Source organism: Vigna unguiculata, chromosome 10 (genome assembly GCF_004118075.2).
Source record: "Vigna unguiculata cultivar IT97K-499-35 chromosome 10, ASM411807v1, whole genome shotgun sequence".
NCBI classification, from domain to species: Eukaryota; Viridiplantae; Streptophyta; class Magnoliopsida; order Fabales; family Fabaceae; genus Vigna; species Vigna unguiculata.
In genome coordinates, this window is record NC_040288.1 from 1,479,173 (window position 1) to 1,500,102 (window position 20,930).

Here is a 20,930-nt window from a genome sequence, read left to right on the forward strand (position 1 = left end):
GAAAATTTGAGAGGGTACTAAAAAAACTTGTGGGGGTGCAGGAAGTAAAAGTCCAAAAACTAATACAAATCATAGACAAGGGTGACCCCAAGATCACATATACCATTGATATCAACATCAACTCGTATGAAAAGCAAAACATCACATATCATTTTAGCAAAAACATTCCAAAAGGAGCTACACTTTCTAACAGTTACGAATGAGACAGAGTATCCATGAAACTTATGATACTCACCACAATCCCCTGCATGTTCTAGCAAGCCATTTTCTAATACTAGAAAGAAAAATAGTTGAAGTATCAAAAGCTACCCTGTAGTTCGTTCAACATCATTTCGGAGTCACCATCCATGTTTTCACTGCCATGGATGATATCATCAGTTCTATCTACTTCATCATCAGATGAGCCGATGAATGATTCATAAGCTTTATATTTACTAAATTTGGACAGCTTCAACAGTTCAGTTAAAGACTCAGCACTTTCCATGTCACCTTGCTCTTGGCAAAGCTCAATGAATGCAGACAAGTTCAAGGGCTTTGGTCTCCAACTCCTTGAATCATTAGCAACCATAAAAGCTTCTTTCAAACAGGACAAGGCCTCAGAAATCCTCTTATCTGCAATGTAGCCCTCTGAGAGAATCTCCCATGTATTTGAATTTGGAAAACCACCATCCTCCTTCATCTTCTTGAAGAAACTCAGAGCCTTCTGCATATCACCTGCTTCCACATACCAGTCTAGGAGAAGGTTTCCTACTCTAGGATCATAACTTAACTTTACTGAAACCCATTCCTTATAAAGTTTTTCTGCACCTGCAATATCATGCACTTTAACCAGAGAAGAAATAACAGCATGGTATCCCAAGTTTGGTGTATTTTTTGGAAAAACTGATTTGTACGTATTCCAAACTCGATAAACTTCGTCTTTGTTTCCAATACGTCCATATAAACTCAGGAGATAATGAAAAGGAATTCTATCACGACCTTTAATTCTATTCTCAACATTTCTTAAGCACTCTTCTGCTTTTTCAGTCTGATCCATCCTAATGTACATTGAAGCCATTGTGCTGAACGTAGACCAGTTAGGGATGATGGTAGGATCTTTTTCCATCTGTTCAAACACTTGTTCCATCTTCTCTATTGATCCTTGAGATCCACAAGAAGATAACCAGATATTATATGTGTAGATATCTAGCTGTATCTTTTTTTCCATCATTTCAGAAACCAGCATATCAACTTTATCATATTCCTTTACGTTCATGTACAGGGTCATCATTACATTAAATGGTAGTGGATGTACTACATACCCTTTACTCCTCATTGTGTCAAATAAAGATTCTGCCTTTTCCTTTGATCTGGAATACACATATACATTCAAAAGGGCACCGTAAGTTCTCTTATTTTTTAATTGATCTTCCAGACTCAGGAAAAATACTTCTGCACTAGAAAACCCACGAACTTTTGCGATTAGATCTAACTGAATTGCTGCATCACTCTCAGAAACTCTAAACCGCTCTGGTCTATTGTTTATCCAATCATATACCTGCACATTTTTTCGTTGATTTAAAAAGTTGTACATGGCGGATATTAAGACAATTGAAGCAAATAAGTAAACATAATCAGAAACAGCAAGTTTTTGCATAATTCTACACATTCCGAGGAAAGCATGCCACTAAATAGAGTAGTGGCCAAAAATGGTTTCCCAGATTATGCAAATTTTACTGACAGTATCTGCCAATAAGGAATTAACAATTAAGAATGTTGTTATAGATTTATGTTATTGTATATTTATCCCATAAAAGCAAGTGCCCTAAGTAAAGAGTAAAAAAGAAAATTTCTGATATAATAAAGGGAATAGCGCTACCACAGAATCAATCAGGTCTTGTTGTAGTCTCATATAGCTCACTGCTCATCCCTACTCCTTTCTTAGGATTATCTGAGAAACAGACTTCATTTTTACACATAATTTTATGGCAACTTTGCAATATACTTTTCTGACATTGCAAAAGGGTACGAAGCAATCTTTGATTCTTTGGAGTGAATGATAGTTCAAGGATGGTAAACATATACAGCTCTCCACGCCATGAACAAAATATAGTTTTGTTAAAGGTTACTCTCTTACAGCTGTTAGAAATTTTAAATAAGGCAAGAGAAGAAGGATAAATCTTGGACAGAAAGAGGGAAATTTTTTCTAAATTTGTGGCAAAGATATTGGACATATCCTAGCATGCAGTAAGATAAAATTACAATACATAGATGGTATGCAAAACTTGTTTGGGAAACCACAATTAACAGATTCTTCATTTTCCTGTTCATGCTCTGGTAAACCTTGGAAAGTTTGTGAATAGAAAAAGAAAACATGCACAGACTGACTAGGTCTTCTGTCTGCTCTATTTATTTTGTATGACATTTGTATTCTTTTAGCAGTTTGAATTTGAATTAGAGTTTTGGTAGTATTTGTGTCTTTAGGAGGTCGTGGAATGTGCCAACTGTTGTTTGGTGTTTATATTCCAACGTGAATCGCATGCAAAACTGAAATAAAATGGCATCAACAAATTACAAAATCCTTCATCATGAACAAATGGCAATGCAATGCTCAATATTTCAACTCAGACGCTACGTAAAGCAGGTTCACAACTACTGAACATGAAGAACGCTTACCTATATACTCAAACCTCCCACTAATAACACATTCCACCACTAACAACTACGTATCAAAATCTCTTTGGTGAAAAGCAAAACCACACAACACATATAGATAAAAGCACCCCACATGAAAAAGTGGTTAAAAGATAAAGTTTTAACCTCGAGTACGATTTAAAACACCGGACCAAATAATTAGCTTAACCAAAAAACAAAACCCACAAATCACAATCTCTTCAGTGAAAAGTAAAAACACACAGATAACAGCACCCAGGTTGGAAGATAGAATTTTGACCTCAAGTGTAGGTGCAACTTGAATCCTTAGACCAGACAAAAAAAAAACTATTCAGTAAAAAGAAAAAAACAACACAAAAACACAGAGAGTGAAGTATCATAGACCCCAAACGAAAAAGAGGTTGCAAGATATAATTTTGACTTCAAGTGAAAATGCAATTCAGATAACTAGTTTTACAAAAAAAGAAAAATATCACTATCTCTTCAACCAAATGAAAGAGTAAAAAACACAAACACATAGAGAGCGAGAGATTAAATCACCCTAAATGAAAAAGAGTTCGGAAGATAGTGTTTTGATTTCAAGTCAAAGAGCAATTCCGATAACTAGTTTCTCCAAAAAATCAAACTAATATCATTCTCTCTTCAGCAAAATGAGAGAGTAAAATACACAAACACGTAGAGAGCGAGAGATTAAAGTACCCCAAATGAAAAAGATGTAGGAAGATAGAGTTTTGACCTCAAGGGCTCTCCGAAACTTCTTGTACTTCCTCAACTCCTTGACGACTCTGGAGAGTTCCCACTTGGTGAGGGTTTTACCTTCGTTCTCCCACCGGTTAAGCACCTCGGCGGAGCCCATGTCGGGGTCCGGGTTGAGCGATATCCGGCGGTACACGTCGTTCCACCGCACAATGGGGCGGCGTTCGTAGTCCACGGTGCCATAGTTGTGGACCTTGGAGACGGAACACGTTACCAAGGGGAGGCACGTGGCGCGCGTGCGAGCGACGGAGAGAGTGGAGGAAGAGGGCTTGATGGGGAGAGAGTAAGAGAGCGAAGAAGAGAGAGAAAGGGTTTGGTTGTGAAGAGAAGATTCAAATCTAAGGACACTCATTTTTCTCTCACTCTCGTTCAGGTCAGTGAAATGAAGTTGTTGCAGGGAAATGGTGGGTTGAAGATAACGGTAACACTTTGTTCTATGAGTTTCAACTATCTCAATAAATATATATTTAAAATGATTATCTTTTATAACTTTGATTTGCCTTTAATAATCATCCATGTCTTAATCATTTTAATACTTCAATCTACTTTATTTTAGTAAATGTTAATACTTATATTTTTTAGAGGTTATTAATATTTTAAAAATCTTACGTAATAATTTAAAATATTTTTATGAAATCTAAATTAAAGTTTATATATTTAATATATTTTACCTATAATAAATTTACTTATAATATTCTCATAAATTTAATAATATATTCAACACAATAGACCCTAGAGTTGGTTCTTTTTGTTGGTAAAACTGAGGGTGGAAGACCCTGGCAAATTTTGAACCGTTAGATTTACAAAAAGAATTTACCAACACTGAAATTTTCTTACCTTATTTATTTATTTTTATTTCTTTTCCTTATTCATCTTGTTAACCAACAGCCCTTTAAGTTGAGATCACTTTTATTTTTAATAATTATATTTTGATAATTTCAATTTTATATGTAACAACTGAGTTATATTAATTATATTACTACAAAATTAAAATAATCTTATCATAATCATATAAACAGAAGCCTTAAAATGAATAGTACAAAATGTATATCCTAAATGGATTGTAATTTTTAAGTTTAATTTAACTTATGGGTTATTTTGACTCATTTAAAGACAAAAAATGAAACATATTTCTAAAATGTGATTAGTATTAAAGAAATTAATTTTTATTTTAAATATAATTATTTAATATTTAAATATTAATATGTATATATATTATCTTTTATTTTATTTTTTTAATATAATTATTATTTAAGAAATTAGCAAACTTATTTGAACCATAGAGTAATAGAGAAGTGATCTGGTTTAATTTATATCATCTATAACAATATATAAAGAGATTTTCTTTTTGGTGTTCATATTTCAAAATACCAATTTTATCTTTAAAAGAAATTATTTATTAAATTTTTGAAAATTGACCACTATTTTTATAAACTTTTCTATAAAATCGTTTATCTCTACTCTTTCTTTTTTTCTATTTATCAACAGTTATTCTCTCATCTTTTCTAATATATTTACTTTATTTTTAATAAATATAATTTTATTTTATATATTAATTTAATAATATTACATTATCATTACCTACTAATATAATATCACATATATTAAACAAATGCGTACACTAGTTCGTTTAAATGCAATTCAACTCAGTTCCATAGTTAGGATAAGACTTATTTTATTACAAAAAGAAAGAAATAAGAGGCTGAAGGCTATAAGAAGTATTTCTCCTTAATTAATATTTAGCTGCATTAACTTAAGCCAAAAAAGTTTTCAAGTAATCCCATATCAGAGTGTTGTATTGTACCAGTATGAATCTACTGTAATTGAAAAATCAGATATAGCTACCTCAGAGGAATCCATGTTTGAAATGCTACAAGAAAAATATTATACCCGTATGTACATTCTCATTAGTGCTGAAAACACAACTGTTAGAAGGGGTCACAATACCAACTTTAGTCAAACTTTCTCCCCATTTCCTCATAGGTAACTGAGAAAAAAAAGGTCAAAAAGGATACCACACCCTTCATACCTGACGATCTCAAACAGACTATGCTACCAGACAAATCATTATGAGCAGCCAGACCAATTTTGGCTGACAATATGCTGGTTTCGTAAACTTCCATGGACATAAACTTTAGGCTCTTTTACCTGCAAAGGGTGAAAACTGGGATCAATAATTCAGGAATGAACAAAGCATTCATCGTTTGTGCTGGCTGCGAATACTAATAGCAACTACCAACCAGTGAAATTGGTGGAAAACCAGATTTCAAGCGGACTCTTGAGAACCCATCTTCAGTAAATAGGCACTTGAATCCATTGATCACAGGATGTTCACTGTTAAAATATCAACAAGAAGGTCAGATAAACTGGAAAATTTCTTGCAATCAGCCAATGCACTGAAATCGTATATAAATTTCCAGTTCAAGATTTCTAAAAGTTCATTTCATTCCTCCAAGTGCCTAATGTTAAACGCGATCGAAGTCATAAATAAAATTTATTCATCCAAGTGCCTAGTGTTAAATATTATGTCTGTTAGAGATGGTCCATAACATGGTATCAATATTTCCATGACCAAGGGTTATAGATTTCAAACCATGGTGAAACGTTCTTGTAATAAAAATAAATAAATTTCAGCACAATGTTGCTGGGATTGCAAACTATCTATGTTTCAAGCCGAAAGAGATGATACACGAGGTGTAATCTAGATGTAATATAAAACTATTCACATGTCTTCAAATTATTACAAAAGCTTCAAGGATAGTTGGTTCATGGCAATGACCGTTATGAACATAACATATGCTGATGGAGTCCTTAACAACAAACATAATCTTTATGGGGATCTAATGTATCAAGTTCATCAATTTTATTTGACAAACTTGCTCACTTGACACTACTATCTTTCGCAACACTTTGTAGGATTTCTCGTCATAAGCATAGCATGTGCCATACAATTTATGTTTGTCAAGTAAAGTACTGGAAGTAATATAGCAATCTGTTAATATATAACTCACTTAATAAGGAAAGTAAAATTTCTCTGTTGAAATTCTTCCAAACTAATTTGTTCTTCTTTAGAATACCTGCAGCAAGAATTCAAGATAAGCAACTCCGAGTTCGAAAATAGTGGGAAGCAAAACAATTTGGTCATCGTGAATTGCAAGAAATCAACAAAGCTATAATGAAATTGTTAACACTTCAATCTTCCTCCCATGACATGACTAAGTATTTCATTGCTATTTAGTCTTATGTATTTCTAGTATTTCCACAATTTTCCATGTGAGCATCATAGATCATGTCAACACCATATACAAACAACAATGTGCATAATCATCATGAGTCAATGAATGTTAGAAGGAGACCCCCTCTTAACATTCAAATCCAGAATTGGACTTCCTACAGCAACAAATAGTATAGAAGGCACTACAATTAAATGTTTAAAAATGTAAACCCTAGAACAACAATGATGGCTCATTTCAACTATAGATAAGGTGCTAACCAAAAAACTTGAAATGGTGAGGATCAGGAAAAATAGATCAAGGTTCATTGTATTTTCATTAGTGCAATGAGAAACACATTCACTACTCGTTCTCACTATGCTCAGTAAAAGCCTGCAATCAACCAAATGCCTAGATACTTCAGCAACGTTATTAAGACCTCCATCCATTGCATGCCTACCCAACAGGAAATTACCTGTGTCACATACTGGATTAGAGTTTCAAGATCTAGAAGCAGTTTGACGTTGGGGTCCACATCAGTATCACTTGGATGACAATCAAGCATACTAGTCTTAGTGAAGATGTCCAATGCATATTTTCTCAAGGAAATGACAACGTTATCATCAAGATGATGTTGTCATCAACATTCAACACCAAATAAATGCACAATCAGGCAAAGAATTTTTGGAAAAGCAGAGTAATTAGTCTTACAACGACTCATACCAAAATGGGATAAGGTAGAGCTAAAGCGATCAAACCAGGTATGGGGAGACTCTTTCAATTCACAAAGAGGATAACAAAGGTGGCACACAAGGTGAGATCCACCAGAGTTGATGATACATAGAAGTTGCTACATGTAAACCTCTTCTAGCAACTCTCCGTGTAAGAAGCCATTCTTAATGTCTAGTTGGTTAAGCAGCCAATAATAGATGACAACCATTGCAAGAAATAGATGCACAAAAGTTGTTTGGCAACAGGGGAAAGATGTTGTTCACAAAGATCTAAGTATAGCCCTAAGCCACAAGCAAGCTTTGTGCCAATGAATATTGCCATCTAGTCCAACCTTCAGAGTATACATCTAATGGCAACCAACAACAGTCTTCATGGGAGGTAAGGGAACCAACTCTCACGTGCTACATATAGAAAGATTTACAGCAATTGTGTGTTATGAGCACACACAAGATTCTCTATTTAAAAGGGATAGAAGTACACAATGAAAGGAAACAAAAGAAATATAAAACGTAATCCCTAAATAAAATTAACACTATACAATATTTCTTATTTACATAATGATATCTTTAATAGGATCCATGCAAAATTAACTTGATGCATTATTAGTACAGTGCAAAGAAAATAAACAAGATTATACCTCCATGGTAAATCACTTTCACAAAAGCGAGATATCCCATTCATTGCTGAAAATGTATCAATGTGCACCCACTGTTCATCTGTGTCATCATGAAAACCTGCAACAATTAAAAAAATCAACACACACATCAAAAGTAATGACAAGGAGCAGTATGACAAGGACAAAAACAAGAAACTTGTTACACCATCATCCATAGCATTGATTTTTTTCATTTTTTGTTGAAATTTCCTTTTTTTTATCATTTAAATGATGGGTTTTTCTGAATTGGAGTTATTTTAGGTTTCAATGACTGCTTGTTTGACTTCTAATTAAGATGAAAGGAATTACGAGCAAGAAAAGCAATAGTACATATCAAAACAAATCGTGTTACATCAACCAAACACCAGAAAAAATATGCTCACACGATATATTGAATGTAGAAATAATAATAGTTTCTAAAACACCTCATCAGGCTAGAGCATTAGCTTATATGCGACAAGAGGTAGCTTAAGTAGATAACAAGCACCAACTTGTCAAGGCCAAGGGCCTCTAACAAGACTTGGTGAAAACACATATGCTTGTCAAGAATTTGGATTGACAAAACAAGTTATGATGTCTCTAGAATGGATCTTTTCTTATAGTGACATTCTACATAATTGTGCTAAGTCATACCCTAGAACAGAATTGGAAACAATATGGTATGCATCTTTCGGTTATCACAGTATTACAAAAACTGCCTTTGTATTGTCCTTGAGAGAATCAGAAGGATGATAGCCAACCAGTATTACTTCTTGGTCCATGAATAAATTACCAGAAAATAACTCAAGCTCCAAACACCAAAGAGTATACATATTTATCGCGACTATAAATGTTAAATATTTCGCTCAAACCCCAGACCAAAGAACCATACAGTTTATTCTAAATATCCTTTTCAGAATTGGGATAAAGATTATCATTGTTTCAGTTTGGAATACTTGTAAGAGAAAAAGTCGCAATAAAGCACCTCAAAGTCACATATCACTTAATTTAATCCAGAAATGTCACATACAAGTGTACATACTGTAATTTTGTGTCGGACCACACATGATTCTCTATTTATAATTACTAGTACTATACAATTAGGTAAAAAAAGAAATATCTAACATAATCCCCAAATTTAAGCAGTACAATTTTTCCATATTTACGTAATCTTATCTTTAACATCATACAAAATGAACAATACCAGTGAAAATAATTTTTAGAACAATAAACTGTGACCAAACAAGGAGAATCCTACAGTCCAACAATATTAACAACTTTAGAACTTGCCATTGTTAATTGTGAAAAACAGAAACCACAACTACAATATTTTACCAAATCAAGCGTCAAACAAGGAGCAGTTTTTCTCTAGGAAAATTCCAGCAAAGTACTTCACAGCCAAGGCATGAATATTTCAGGTCTCTTGTACTCACCAATTCCATGCAATTCTTTTAAGGCATACCCACTAGGATAGTTCCAGTATGATGCCATGAAACTTGTGATGGTGCCTGCAAGACTGCAAGATAAACAATGAGTACAAAAAAATTGAATACCCACTACAAATGAAACAAATGACTACTGAACCAACCTCACTAAAAGTAATGCCAACAAAGTGAGGAAAAGCAAGTTCCAAATCATCTTCTTCCTATTGTTGTAACTGAAACATTTGTAGAAGATTAGCAACTTAAAAGGGTAAGAAACCAAAAAACAGGTACAACTATTGAAAAAGTGAAACATCTGAGATTTCATCTCTGTTTATAGAATGTTAATACAGTTGACCTCTGTTAGATATATCGCGCCAATTAGGGAACCATAACATCTATTGTTTATTAGGGAAGGTTATGTAGATGTAGACTTCGAAGGCGAAGTTGATCATCAAAGAAGTACTACTGGTTACATTTTCACGGTTGGTACTACATTTGTTAGTTGGATGTCACAAATACAAAAGATTCTTACTTTATCCACTATAGAGCTCGTAAAGAATTGATATGGTTTCAAGGTTTGTTAGCAGAGTTGGGTTTTATCCATAAGAGTGTTTAGTATAGCGATAGTCAGAGTGCAACACATCTAGCAAAAAATTCAACATTTCATTCTAGAACAAAACACATTGATCTTCGTTATCAATTCATCAAGTCTTTGCTTGAGGATGAGGTGCTAACATTGAGCAAAATTCTAGGAAGTAAGAACATAGCATAATTGTTGACAAAGTTAGTAACCATTGACAAATTGAAGTTGTGCTCAATTTCAATTGACCTGCTAGAATAACATACAAGAGAAGGTTGTTGCATTGGTCAAGGTGCGAAGACAAATTGAAATTAGTCTTCAAGTGGGAGATTGTTAGACTTAGTCAAGCAAAGGAAATATTGTAGGGTGAGTATTGTTTCTTCAAAATAGACAAAAGCTAGTAATATTTTAGAATGCATAATTATAGGAAACAAAATATGAGGATTATATACATTATGTTATGTATAAATACCTTTGCGTAAAAGTTTGCCATGCAATTCCAATAATGAGAGAAAAAGAGAGATAAGAGAGATAAAAGGAAAAATTATTTTATTTTTCTAGGTTTATTTGGGTTGAGTTGAGTGTTTTCTAAACACTTGTTTTGTAATTATCTCTTTCAAGTAAAAGGTCTGCGGCAACCTGGAGACATAAGCATAATTGGCTAAACTTCGTTATCAATTTTGTGTGTGATTATTCCACATTTATATTGTTTTCATAAATTACAAAACAAGTGTTTACAAAGCACTCAACTCACCACCCAAATAAACTCAGAAAAATAAAATATTTTTCTTTTTCTCTCTTATCTCTTTTTTCTCTCGTTATTGGAATTGCATAGTAAACTTTTAAACAAAGGTACTTATACATAATGTATATAATCCTCATATTTTGTTTCCTATAATTATGCATTGTAAAATATTACTGCCTTTTGTCTATTTTGAAGAAACAATACTCACCCTACAATATTTCCCTTGCTTGACTAAGTCTAACAACATTTCGTTGTTTTGCTTGAGAGTCAATATTCAATTCAGGAATGTCTGTTCTTTGAACTAGGATTTGCTTCTGTGTCTCTTTCCCTTTTGAACACTTTGTCACTTCATGAACCAAATTTAGGAGTTGTAATTTTAAGTAATGACCAACAATTCATATTATTTGTATGTGTGGGTGTGCATGTCCTATCTCTCTGTTCCATGTTTTTCTTTTTTTTTCTTGCGTCCTTGTTTCCATGTAGTGTCTGAACTCATGCTACATAGAGCGCAATCTCTCTGTCCTATGTTTTTTTTTTTTTTCGTGCATCCTTGTTTCCATGTAGTGTCTCAATTCATGCTACATAGAGCGCTATACCAAGCCCAGTTCAGAAGAAATCATATGAGGAAGATGCTTTGTAAATTGAAATAACTTACTCCAATATCTTCTAGCAATTGCTAGTTATTCAATGCAATAAGTTTAGAAAATAAAAAATAGAACCCAATTACATTTCAAAGACATGTATAATACTCATAAACAGAACTTACATTCTGTTAGAAGCAATTGAAGCGGAGACATTAAATATTGGAACTGAACTAATGATAAAACGAAGCTCCTGCAATATCAGTCAGAATAATGTTGAATTCCTGTTTCAGTATGAAGACAAACATAAATTTAGCATCGGATTTCACGTTACAATTATAGTACCTTGTGAGGAAGCTTAGAATAAAGAAAAATGAAGGCAAGAACTGGAAAAGTGAAAGATCGGACCCTTCTGTCTAAAAAAAGGCCAAACTGCAAACAAGAACAGCATGTCAAGAAACTCAAAATTAGGATGTAAGAGAGGCTTTCTTCTTTTTCTTTTCCCAATTTTTTTCTTTTTATTGTTTCGTTTGAGGAAGGTAGAAAAGTGGTCTTTTCTCAAGGACGAGTAAAATGGATTATTTTACCTCGTAAAAGATCTTATATCATATTTGCAAATAGAGAAGCTTGTAAGTAGTATATTTATCAGATTTTCTTCATGTATTCTTATTTTCCCATGATTATATATAAAGATTGATTGTGTGTAGCAATCATACAATTCCAGTCATCCTTTCCTACACACCTACAGCACTCTTTTAAGGCTACCTCTGATTGGGTTTCAAATATTCTCTAAACTAAAGAAAATAAAATCTCAATATTTTTCCAAGTAACATAAGAAACTGAGAAGATATTATAACCCAAACATAATTAAAATCCAAGTTAAATATAAAATTCTAGCTAAATACTAATGAAATATTAATTCCCTAAAATGTTAAAATCTCTAAGATAGAAAGAAATCTCTCAAATGAAAGAAAAATCTAGCATTTATGAGAATAAAAAAAACTGAACATAACAATCATCAACGTTGTTCCATTCTGCATCAACGAGCTAATTGATAAATAATTAAAAGCTTTTTCCTTAACATAACAATGAAAGTAGAAGAAACCACTATGTCAATCTAAAAATCTACATAAGTAACAATTCAATCAATAGAGAATATTGCACAATCCAAGACTTACTAGTGAAAGTGGATATGCGGCAAGTAGTGAACGAGGAAGTGCTGAAGTGAAGTACCAATGGAAAGCATTTGTCTAACAATAATATTGTCAAGGAACGTAATAATTTATGAACAACAAATAGGACAGTGTTGTCAAAGGCAACAAACAATATGCAGATTTTATGTGATGATGAACTCATTATGCGTTGTCCCCAGCCAAAACAGAGAAAATTCACAATGATCAATGAAGATCAAAAGCATTAGCCACTGAACATCCAAACCCTAATCCCAATACACCAAATTCCTCCATCTGATACTACATGTCTTTTAACGGAACTCACATTTCTTAAAAATATTATTAAATACACAAATTGCTATGATAAAAAAAAAATCGTTCATAAATCTAATGAGTAAGAATGTATTTGTGAATTCATTCAAGTATTTAAGTGAGATACCCATAAATGACATTATTGATGAAAAAAAGTAATTAATGCTTTCATGATTTCCTGAAGTGACAAATATTTTGAAACAAAGTAAAATACCCAAAGAGGCATGCAGTATGAGACAAAGGAAGTACACATCTGTTTCAAAAATCCTTATTGGGTCACACAGATGGCTTTCAGGTAGTCACTTCAAAACAAAGATCTTAGTAATCCCAGGATTTCCAAAAGAAGTATTAAATCATTACCACCCAATATAACTCCCAAATATGTGAAGGGGCAGGGTAAAATTTGACAACATCCAGAGACACAATTGAAGAATATAGCCATCCACGTTTAAACAAGTCAAACCACTTAGACGAATTAACCTAAAAATCAAACATGGCTTCAAAAAATGTAATATACAGAACATTCATCAGCAAACATAAGAACAAGACTATAAACTCCTGTAAACAGCAAGCCAACTAGAATATCCTTAATGATATTCCTATCTGCAGACCGTATTTGGAAGACCTCGATTCATAACATCAACCTATAAAGTAAACAACAAAAGTAACAAAAGATCCCCCATCCTAACTCCTTACTAAACTATGACTTAGCCTCATCATTCAGCCATATAAAATGTAGAAAGAAAAAGCTTGCTTGGCAAAAAAGTTTTATGCAAGAAATAGTGAAAATGGGCTTTTGTTCTCATTTTTCCTGTAGAAACAAATCTTTCCAAAAAGAAAAGAAAGTGAAAACAAGGTGACCATTTTGTAATTATTCCTGAAAACAAAAAATGATTTTTCAAACTAAACAGAACCAGAAGAAAATTGAAAATACCCTGGTCATGAAATATGCATAAGTATAACATATATTTTCCATATTCTACAGCCATTCGTGAAGGATACCCCCCATTCAGAGCTTTTGTTTAGTACAGAGTTAAACCAAAAGACTTCAAATTCAGGCCACAATAATCGTTTCCACATAATTGAATCAACTAATATGGTGAGACCTGTATTCAGAAGACCATAATGTTAGAATCAAATTTTAACAATACAGCATCCTAGCATGCATAATTTTATTTTTATTTAAGTTACAGGTTAAATTTAAAATAAATAAAAAATGTACGTCACTAACCTATGCAGAAGAGGGCCATCCCAGTGCAGTGTTTCAGAGCACCCCATACTGAAATTTTTTTTGTCTTCCCTTCAAGAGACGAATTTTATTAGGCACAAAGCATGATCATGTTACAATGAGATTGGAATTGTCAAAATAAAATTTTTAATTTTATAATAACTCAACCAAAATAGAAAGGTCAGAAAAAGAGGATAGAAAATTCATCAAACAGAACTATTAACTTCAAATGTCAAATATAATAAACACTGTTCTCAAAAATATTGATAACCCAAGCATGGTTAACCTATGAAGTTATGTATTTAAATGTTAAATGAACATTAAATAATATCTTGCAGACTGGACTCAGAAGAACCCAACTCAACTCTACCAAAAAGGCTTATAAGGTTAGAATTGTACAAGCTTTATAAGCTATATTTAAGTAATCTCTAATCAATGTGCGAGTAAGTACATCCCAAGGCTGCAACTATGGCAGCCCAAAGAGGCCACAAATAAGGCAGGCCGGGGGTGACTACAACTTAAGCATTTGATAACATAGCAATTATATGGTGACCCAAGTGAACATTTCAAACACCTTGCTGATGATCTTATAACCTCTAAGACAATGACAAAGCAACAGAATTTCACACAAATTGGAAGCCTTAAAATTGAAATACTCGAAGATAAAAGTCCAAATCAGAATTGATTTAAATTATGCTGGGAAATGCTGACATCAATATTAGAGCTGTGCCAGGACAGCTCATGGATTACATTCCTAACTGTTAGTAACTTAGGAATCTGTTTCCCATTATTTGCTCTATTACATCCCATGTTATGCAATATTCCCTAACTATTAATTTGTTCTTGCATCTAATTCCATCCAACTAATTATTAGGTTCATAAATTTAGAGAGTAATTTTACGAAATACACTATGTATATATTAAAGTGACATAAAAAATAAAAATCAATAGAATTTGTTCTCTATTTTTACAGGAAATGAGATCTGTATTTCATTATCAAGATATTGGCACCAGAAGTCCAGAGATGATATGGAATAAACATATTCCAGTACCGTGGAAATACTTGCTTCACTTGTTAAATTTAAAGCATGCCATTATGAAAAGCAAGACAAAGACTAGGATGCAGCAGAAACTAATGAACATAGCCAGATTTCTTTCCTTCTTTTTTTTAAATATATAGAAGTTTGACAAAAAAAACAACAGCTATAAGTAACGTACGTATCATCACTCATTGGATATCTTTCAAACCAAACAAATTAAAGAATTGACTGATATCTTACATGGAGGTTAAACACAATGGAAACTTGACAAGATCTATATCAGTAGCTCAAGCATTTAAGGAAAAAGAAAAGAAAAAGAAGTAACAGAAAAGCACAACATACCAAAAGGAGTTGCAGCCCAATGGAACAAAGAAGTAACAGCATGTCACATCTGAATACCGTTGTAGCAAAGATCTGATAACCCGAAAGTGCAAAGAGATTAAAGCATATCATGCATAAAATGATATTTAGAATTAAAAGGGGCAACTAATTCCAGAAACTATTCTAAGCATCAAAAATCAATGGTAAAACGATTTCACTCCCTCCTGTCTCACTGTGCATGAATGCATACACGAAAAGATGGTATATTAATCTAGTACAAATATGAAAAAACATATTACCACTTTCATAAAATAAGTTAATTTCACAATCGTTGGAAGGAAAATGGTCCTAAATAATAGAAACATAAATAATGTAAAGAGTAAATAAGATATTTAACATATTATAAAAGCTTGATCACTTGAATCAAAGAATGTTTCCAGAACTTATATACAATTTGTAAAATCCCCACATCTAGTTCAAGTTATAATATATGTATATATATATATATATATATATATATATATATATATATATATATATATATATATATATATTAACTTATACAACAGTATACATACCAGAGAGTTTAGAGCAGCATAAACACGTCCTTCAAACCAATATCCATATGCCAAATTCACTGCAAAAATAAATCCAGAGAAAGTCCAGCACCATGACATTGACTAGCAAGCAAGCAAAATCCTTCATAAAAATTCTAGATATAAATAAGACAGAAAATTAGAATAGGGTATAAAATATAAAATTCACTGAATTAATGCAAAAGTTGTCTTTAATAATTTATAGAATTTTCTCACAGTCCTTCTAAATTATTTCCCTGTCAACATGTTACAAAATTTTTTTATCAAATTATTGAAAGATCAATCTAATTTTTTTAAAATACACATCCATATTTTGCATATTTGAAAAAAATATTATTTTAATTTTTTTCCTTATTAGGGTCATTTGTGTCTGTTAGAGTATATCAATCAAAGTGTAATCCTGTACTACCACTCTGTTAGTCTTTGGTTCTGCTATCTTTCTGTTTGTATTAAGTAAGGATTAGTTTTTTATTATGATTCAGTTACATTAGTCACTATCATGTAACCAACTGCAGAGTCAACAGTTGGATAATCCCTGGGTAACATTTATCAGAATTTACAGTTTCTACTTCTCTAGTTCTCAATTCAGAAACTATCCCCTCTTTGCTCTCCACTAGAATCGTAACAATGTTGTGTACTTCAACTTTATTCCATTCTATATTGCATATATCATTCTTTCTTTCTTTGATTGAAACAAACAAATTCTCTGTAGAACCATTATGCTCTTTTCTAAAATCAGATAGCGACCAAGGCAATGATTTCCTTCTTTTCTGAGCTAAAGGACCCCATATATAAATCCAGCATTCTGGGTCTGCCCCCTGGTGCTATCTAGTTTCACACTGCTTTTCATCATTAAAACCAAGAAAAACACAATATCAGGAATATAAAGAAGCAAGACAGGCAGTAGTTACCTAGGCCCAGTGCAAGAATGTTAGGAAGTGGACGGGTACAGTAGAACAGAAAATGAAACTGAATGGCAGTTAATATTACAAAGAAGGCTTCTACTTGATGCCCAAATGTATTCCTTATCTGCATAGCAAGATTATTATTAGACTATTGAAGTTTTGGAAATAATTTTCATAATTTTAATTTTGTAAATATTACATGCCAAATAAATTTAGCTAAATTATCACTACTGTTGAATTATTTTTTTATTTGGTCAATAGTTAAAACAATTTGGTGCATCCGTGCACCAATCATACAAGGGTGCATGACAGAAGAAGTCTTAAACTGGAATTTCAATTACATATATATATCAGAAAGTTGAATAAACACTGGATCATAAGTAAATAATTAAATAAATTAACCTTTCTCGAGTCTTCTTTAATGATCATGAACAGAGGTCAACAGAAAAACGAGTCAAAGGTACATACCTGACGTCGGAAGAATCTTAGTGTGTATAGTATTATGCACCCTAGAGCCATTCGAACTAGATGTCAACAATAAGATATATTAATGTACTTCCCACCACATTCTCAAGAAACACAGAGTGTGACAATAACAATTGAAGGCATTTTGAGAAATTTGAGCATTTTGAGATTGCCAATGATAGTAGACTCAGCTACGAATTCCAAATTACTTTATTTGATATGTCAACTCAATTATCCACATATAACACGCACATTCGTCTGTAATAAATGCTCATAGACTAACACAATTATGCTCTGAAACGAGAATTATATCAGAACTAATTTTCAAGCTTTTATTTTCCAGCTAAAGATAGTGTTTTATACTTCAAAATTCTTGTAGTGTGTTTGTTTTCTCATCCACACAATTTCCAGGCATCCAAACAGAAAACTAACAACTAATTGCTTCTTCACAAACACACTTAATGCACTTCCCATTAGGAAACCCACCAAGCTTTATCATCAGTACTAGTCTCTTCCAATTTAAACCAAAAGGAAGGCAAAATTCAGAGAAAAAGAAAAAGATAAACAGCATTCATCAAAATGAGGAAAAGTATGATAAGCAAAAATCATAACGCAGTGATTGACAAGTATGAAAGAAGGATACCAATGACAAGAGCATAAAACTTTGGCAAATGCAGCAAACTTGCAGTCAACACAAAAGGAGCTGCAACGACTGACACAAGCAAAGCACCTAAAACAAAATAACAAAACAACAGCAATATTAACATATGATAATATCATAAAAAGACAGCTACACTAGTAGACACCAGTTTATACTAACATGGCATGGCCACTGCAAAAACTCATTTTAAACAATCCAACTGAACATCGGAACTGTTAAAATCCCACAGCTAAAACTAAACAAACTTGAATGACGCGTTCACAACTCATAGCAACTTCCACTCACAATCGCAGATCATTAAATGAACCATTCACATTAGGCACACAACCAATGCAACTGTATAAACAAGTCCTTAATTCTCATTTGTTTAGTTCTACATAAGAATATTATTATCTTCCATAATAAACCACAAATACCGAGCTAGTCTTAAGGGTCTGTTTCGACAAGATTCTCCATTAACTAAAATTAACTTGTGTGCAAGAAAATTTGTATAAAAAATTAAAAATAAATAAATAAGTTTTTCCAGAAGTTAAAATTAATTTACGTGCAATGTAAGCTAATTTATAAAAGTTCTCTGAAATAGTTTCTCTCAATTTTTATTTTTAACATGGACATGAGCTAAACTTAGCTTGTGAAGAAGTTCATCGATCATTTCATTTTCTTTCTATCTTACAAATGTTTATGAAAAAATTTGTACAAACAGAGCCTAAATGTGAAAGCATAAACGATAAATATTTATGAACAAGTAAATAATACACATATTTTGAAAGAAATTGTCAGAAAATGGAAAACAATTACCAAGGAAAGTGCGAGGAACCACCCCAGGGAATTCCAGATGATCATACTATTATCAGAAACGATAAAAAATTATCAATTGAGTCCAATAATATATCAACTAATAAAGCTTATGAAGTTAACAACATCACAAAATAAACTCACATTGTCGAGTTTAGTCCGGTGATAGAGAATATCGTGCATTGCCTTAAAGAAACACAGATAAGTAATAAATAAATAAAAATAATCAAACATTAAGCAAAATAAGCAAACAAATTGAGGAAGAAGAAGAAGAAGAAGAGAGAGAGACCTGAACATTGAAACTCTCCTCGACCTTTGTGTAAGGAACGGTGAGAACGTATAAAGCAGCTACTGATGCCAACAGCAAATCGTAACCATATCGTTGCAGAAAAGTCTCCGATTTCGAATTGGAAGCCATTGTTGTTCGGTTTGTTGCAGAGTGAACAACGCTCTTTACCAGAGACTAGAAAAACATGAAATGGACTTATGGGCTTTTCAGAATAAATGGGCTCTATGTTCTACCCCGAGCCTATTGCTTCCTACACCTCAAATGTTACTAACTGCACCCACAATAACTGGAAAATAAAACTGTTACTGCCTCGGTCATTGTCACCGCGCCACGGCACTGCTGCAAAGGAAGAAGATGGGAAAGAATACTAAAGAGGAAGAAAAAAAGAAAAAATGCGGAAAAAAAGTTATTCTAAACGTTCTTTCCGAAACATATTTAGTGTAGAAAACTCTTTGTGAAATATATTTCATGGATGTTTCAAAAACAATTATTCTGAGAAGCATTATATTATATATTATATATTAAGTACAAATTATAAATTTAACTAAATTCATTAGGTATTGATTGTGTTTGTGTTGGAATGTATACATTTGCGAAGGTTGTGGTATGATTGATGGTGGTGCTTGAAGGTGATTTTGGTATTGTTTGGTGGTGATGGTTGGTGATGATTGTTCGTACATTGCAAGATTTTAGTAACTCTTCTTATGTAGTTCATTTATTTGTAGAATTTCAAATTTTTTTACACTAAAATTACCTGCTTAGATAAAATAATTATAAAATAATTGAAGTTTAAGAAATTTTAGAAGTATTCTAAATAAATAAAATAAAAATATTTTAAATATCCTAAAATAATATAAGGAAATTAAAATTTCACTCATTTTTTACTTTTCTCATTCCACTCACGAAGGTTAAGTTGAGTTGGTTCATACTAAAGGCTCAGTCAAGTTGGCTTAAACTAAATGTTCAGTCAAGTCACCTTAAGCAAAAGGCTAAATCAAGTTGACTTGAATCGAAGATCGAACCAAATCAACTTGGACTCAAGGATAAGACAAGTGAACCCGAATTCAAGTTATAGTCGGGTCAACCAAGACTAAAGGACTTGTCAGGTCAGCCCAGGCCATAGGTCTTATCGGGTTAATTGGTCTGAAGGCTGAGATGAGTCAAATTGGGATGATTAAGGTGATTCAACATGGGTTGAAGGTCAAATTGACACCAAGTTGTTTTAGTCTATGGTAAATGTTGAGTCGATTATAAGGTCTAGTTAAGTCGGCTCATGTTAAAGGTCGAGATGAATTAGTATAGGCCAAAGGTTGAATCGGTTCAGCAAGAGCCAAATGTCTAGCCAATTCGACATAAGACGAATGCCAAGATGAGTCTGTGTGACTCAAATGTCAATATGAGTTTGTTTGAGTCAAAGATTGAGATGTGTTCATTGGGTCAAAGATTGTGGCGAGTCAATCCAAAATGAAGGTCATGATGACTTGGTCTAGATTAAAGGTCTTAATGAGTTGGCCTGAATCAAAGCTTGAGAGGAGTCGACACGAGACGTAGGTCATGTTGGCTAGGCCTAAATTGAAAGTCAAAACAAGTCGTCACATACCAAAGGTTAAATTGAGTCATTTTAGGTTAAAGATTGAGACAAGTCATCCCAAGACCAAGATCTAGACGAGTCGATTTGGTCGAGACAAAAATCAAACTAAGTTGACTCTGGTTGAAGGATAAAGTTAAATTATCAAAATACTTTTAAAACAAAATTTTGTCATAAAAGATAAGTTAAATTACTTTATCCAACGAAAAATAGTATAACATAAGATGTTCACATTACTACAT

The 20,930-nt window shown here is 32.7% G+C and overlaps 2 protein-coding genes across 3 annotated transcripts; both read right to left on the minus strand.

Moving 5' to 3' along the window:
• Positions 1 to 72: 72 nt before the first annotated feature.
• LOC114167620 (pentatricopeptide repeat-containing protein At1g02150) lies at positions 73 to 3,853 on the minus strand. Its single transcript, XM_028052728.1, has 2 exons — positions 3,389 to 3,853; positions 73 to 1,537 (listed from the first exon to the last, which is right to left on the minus strand). The coding sequence occupies exons 1-2, from the start codon at positions 3,758 to 3,760 to the stop codon at positions 299 to 301; spliced, it is 1,611 nt and encodes a 536-aa protein (XP_027908529.1). The 5' UTR covers positions 3,761 to 3,853; the 3' UTR covers positions 73 to 298.
• A 1,287-nt stretch (positions 3,854 to 5,140) lies between these two features.
• LOC114167535 (dol-P-Man:Man(7)GlcNAc(2)-PP-Dol alpha-1,6-mannosyltransferase) lies at positions 5,141 to 19,270 on the minus strand. 2 transcript variants are annotated; one of them, XM_028052636.1, is made up of 19 exons: positions 19,101 to 19,270; positions 18,956 to 18,997; positions 18,815 to 18,860; positions 17,999 to 18,085; positions 17,359 to 17,414; positions 16,897 to 17,014; positions 15,968 to 16,026; positions 15,411 to 15,482; positions 14,032 to 14,095; positions 13,803 to 13,906; positions 12,495 to 12,566; positions 11,662 to 11,748; positions 11,502 to 11,569; positions 9,575 to 9,643; positions 9,420 to 9,502; positions 7,990 to 8,086; positions 6,420 to 6,485; positions 5,649 to 5,742; positions 5,141 to 5,556 (listed from the first exon to the last, which is right to left on the minus strand). In XM_028052636.1, exons 1-19 carry the CDS (start codon positions 19,227 to 19,229, stop codon positions 5,476 to 5,478), a joined length of 1,494 nt encoding a protein of 497 aa, XP_027908437.1. In that variant the 5' UTR covers positions 19,230 to 19,270; the 3' UTR covers positions 5,141 to 5,475. The 2 variants fall into 2 exon arrangements, 1 of the variants encoding a protein (XP_027908437.1); XR_003600254.1 differs by lacking the exons at positions 5,141 to 5,556; positions 5,649 to 5,742; positions 6,420 to 6,485 and having other exon boundaries at positions 7,989 to 8,086; positions 9,322 to 9,502.
• Positions 19,271 to 20,930: the final 1,660 nt, after the last annotated feature.

Excerpts from the sequence above, each read along its gene's own strand:
- LOC114167620 (XM_028052728.1), bottom strand. The coding sequence starts at position 3,760 with ATGAGTGTCCTTAGATTTGAATCTTCTCTTCACAACCAAACCCTTTCT. Across the intron at positions 1,538-3,388 it reads AGTTTCGGAGAGCCCTTGAG|GTATATGATTGGATAAACAA; the intron begins GTCAAAACTCTA and ends AAAAATGTGCAG.
- LOC114167535 (XM_028052636.1), bottom strand. The coding sequence starts at position 19,229 with ATGGCTTCCAATTCGAAATCGGAGACTTTTCTGCAACGATATGGTTAC. Across the intron at positions 18,998-19,100 it reads AGGAGAGTTTCAATGTTCAG|GCAATGCACGATATTCTCTA; the intron begins GTCTCTCTCTCT and ends TGTTTCTTTAAG. Across the intron at positions 17,415-17,998 it reads GTTTTATGCTCTTGTCATTG|TTCGAATGGCTCTAGGGTGC; the intron begins GTATCCTTCTTT and ends GTTGACATCTAG.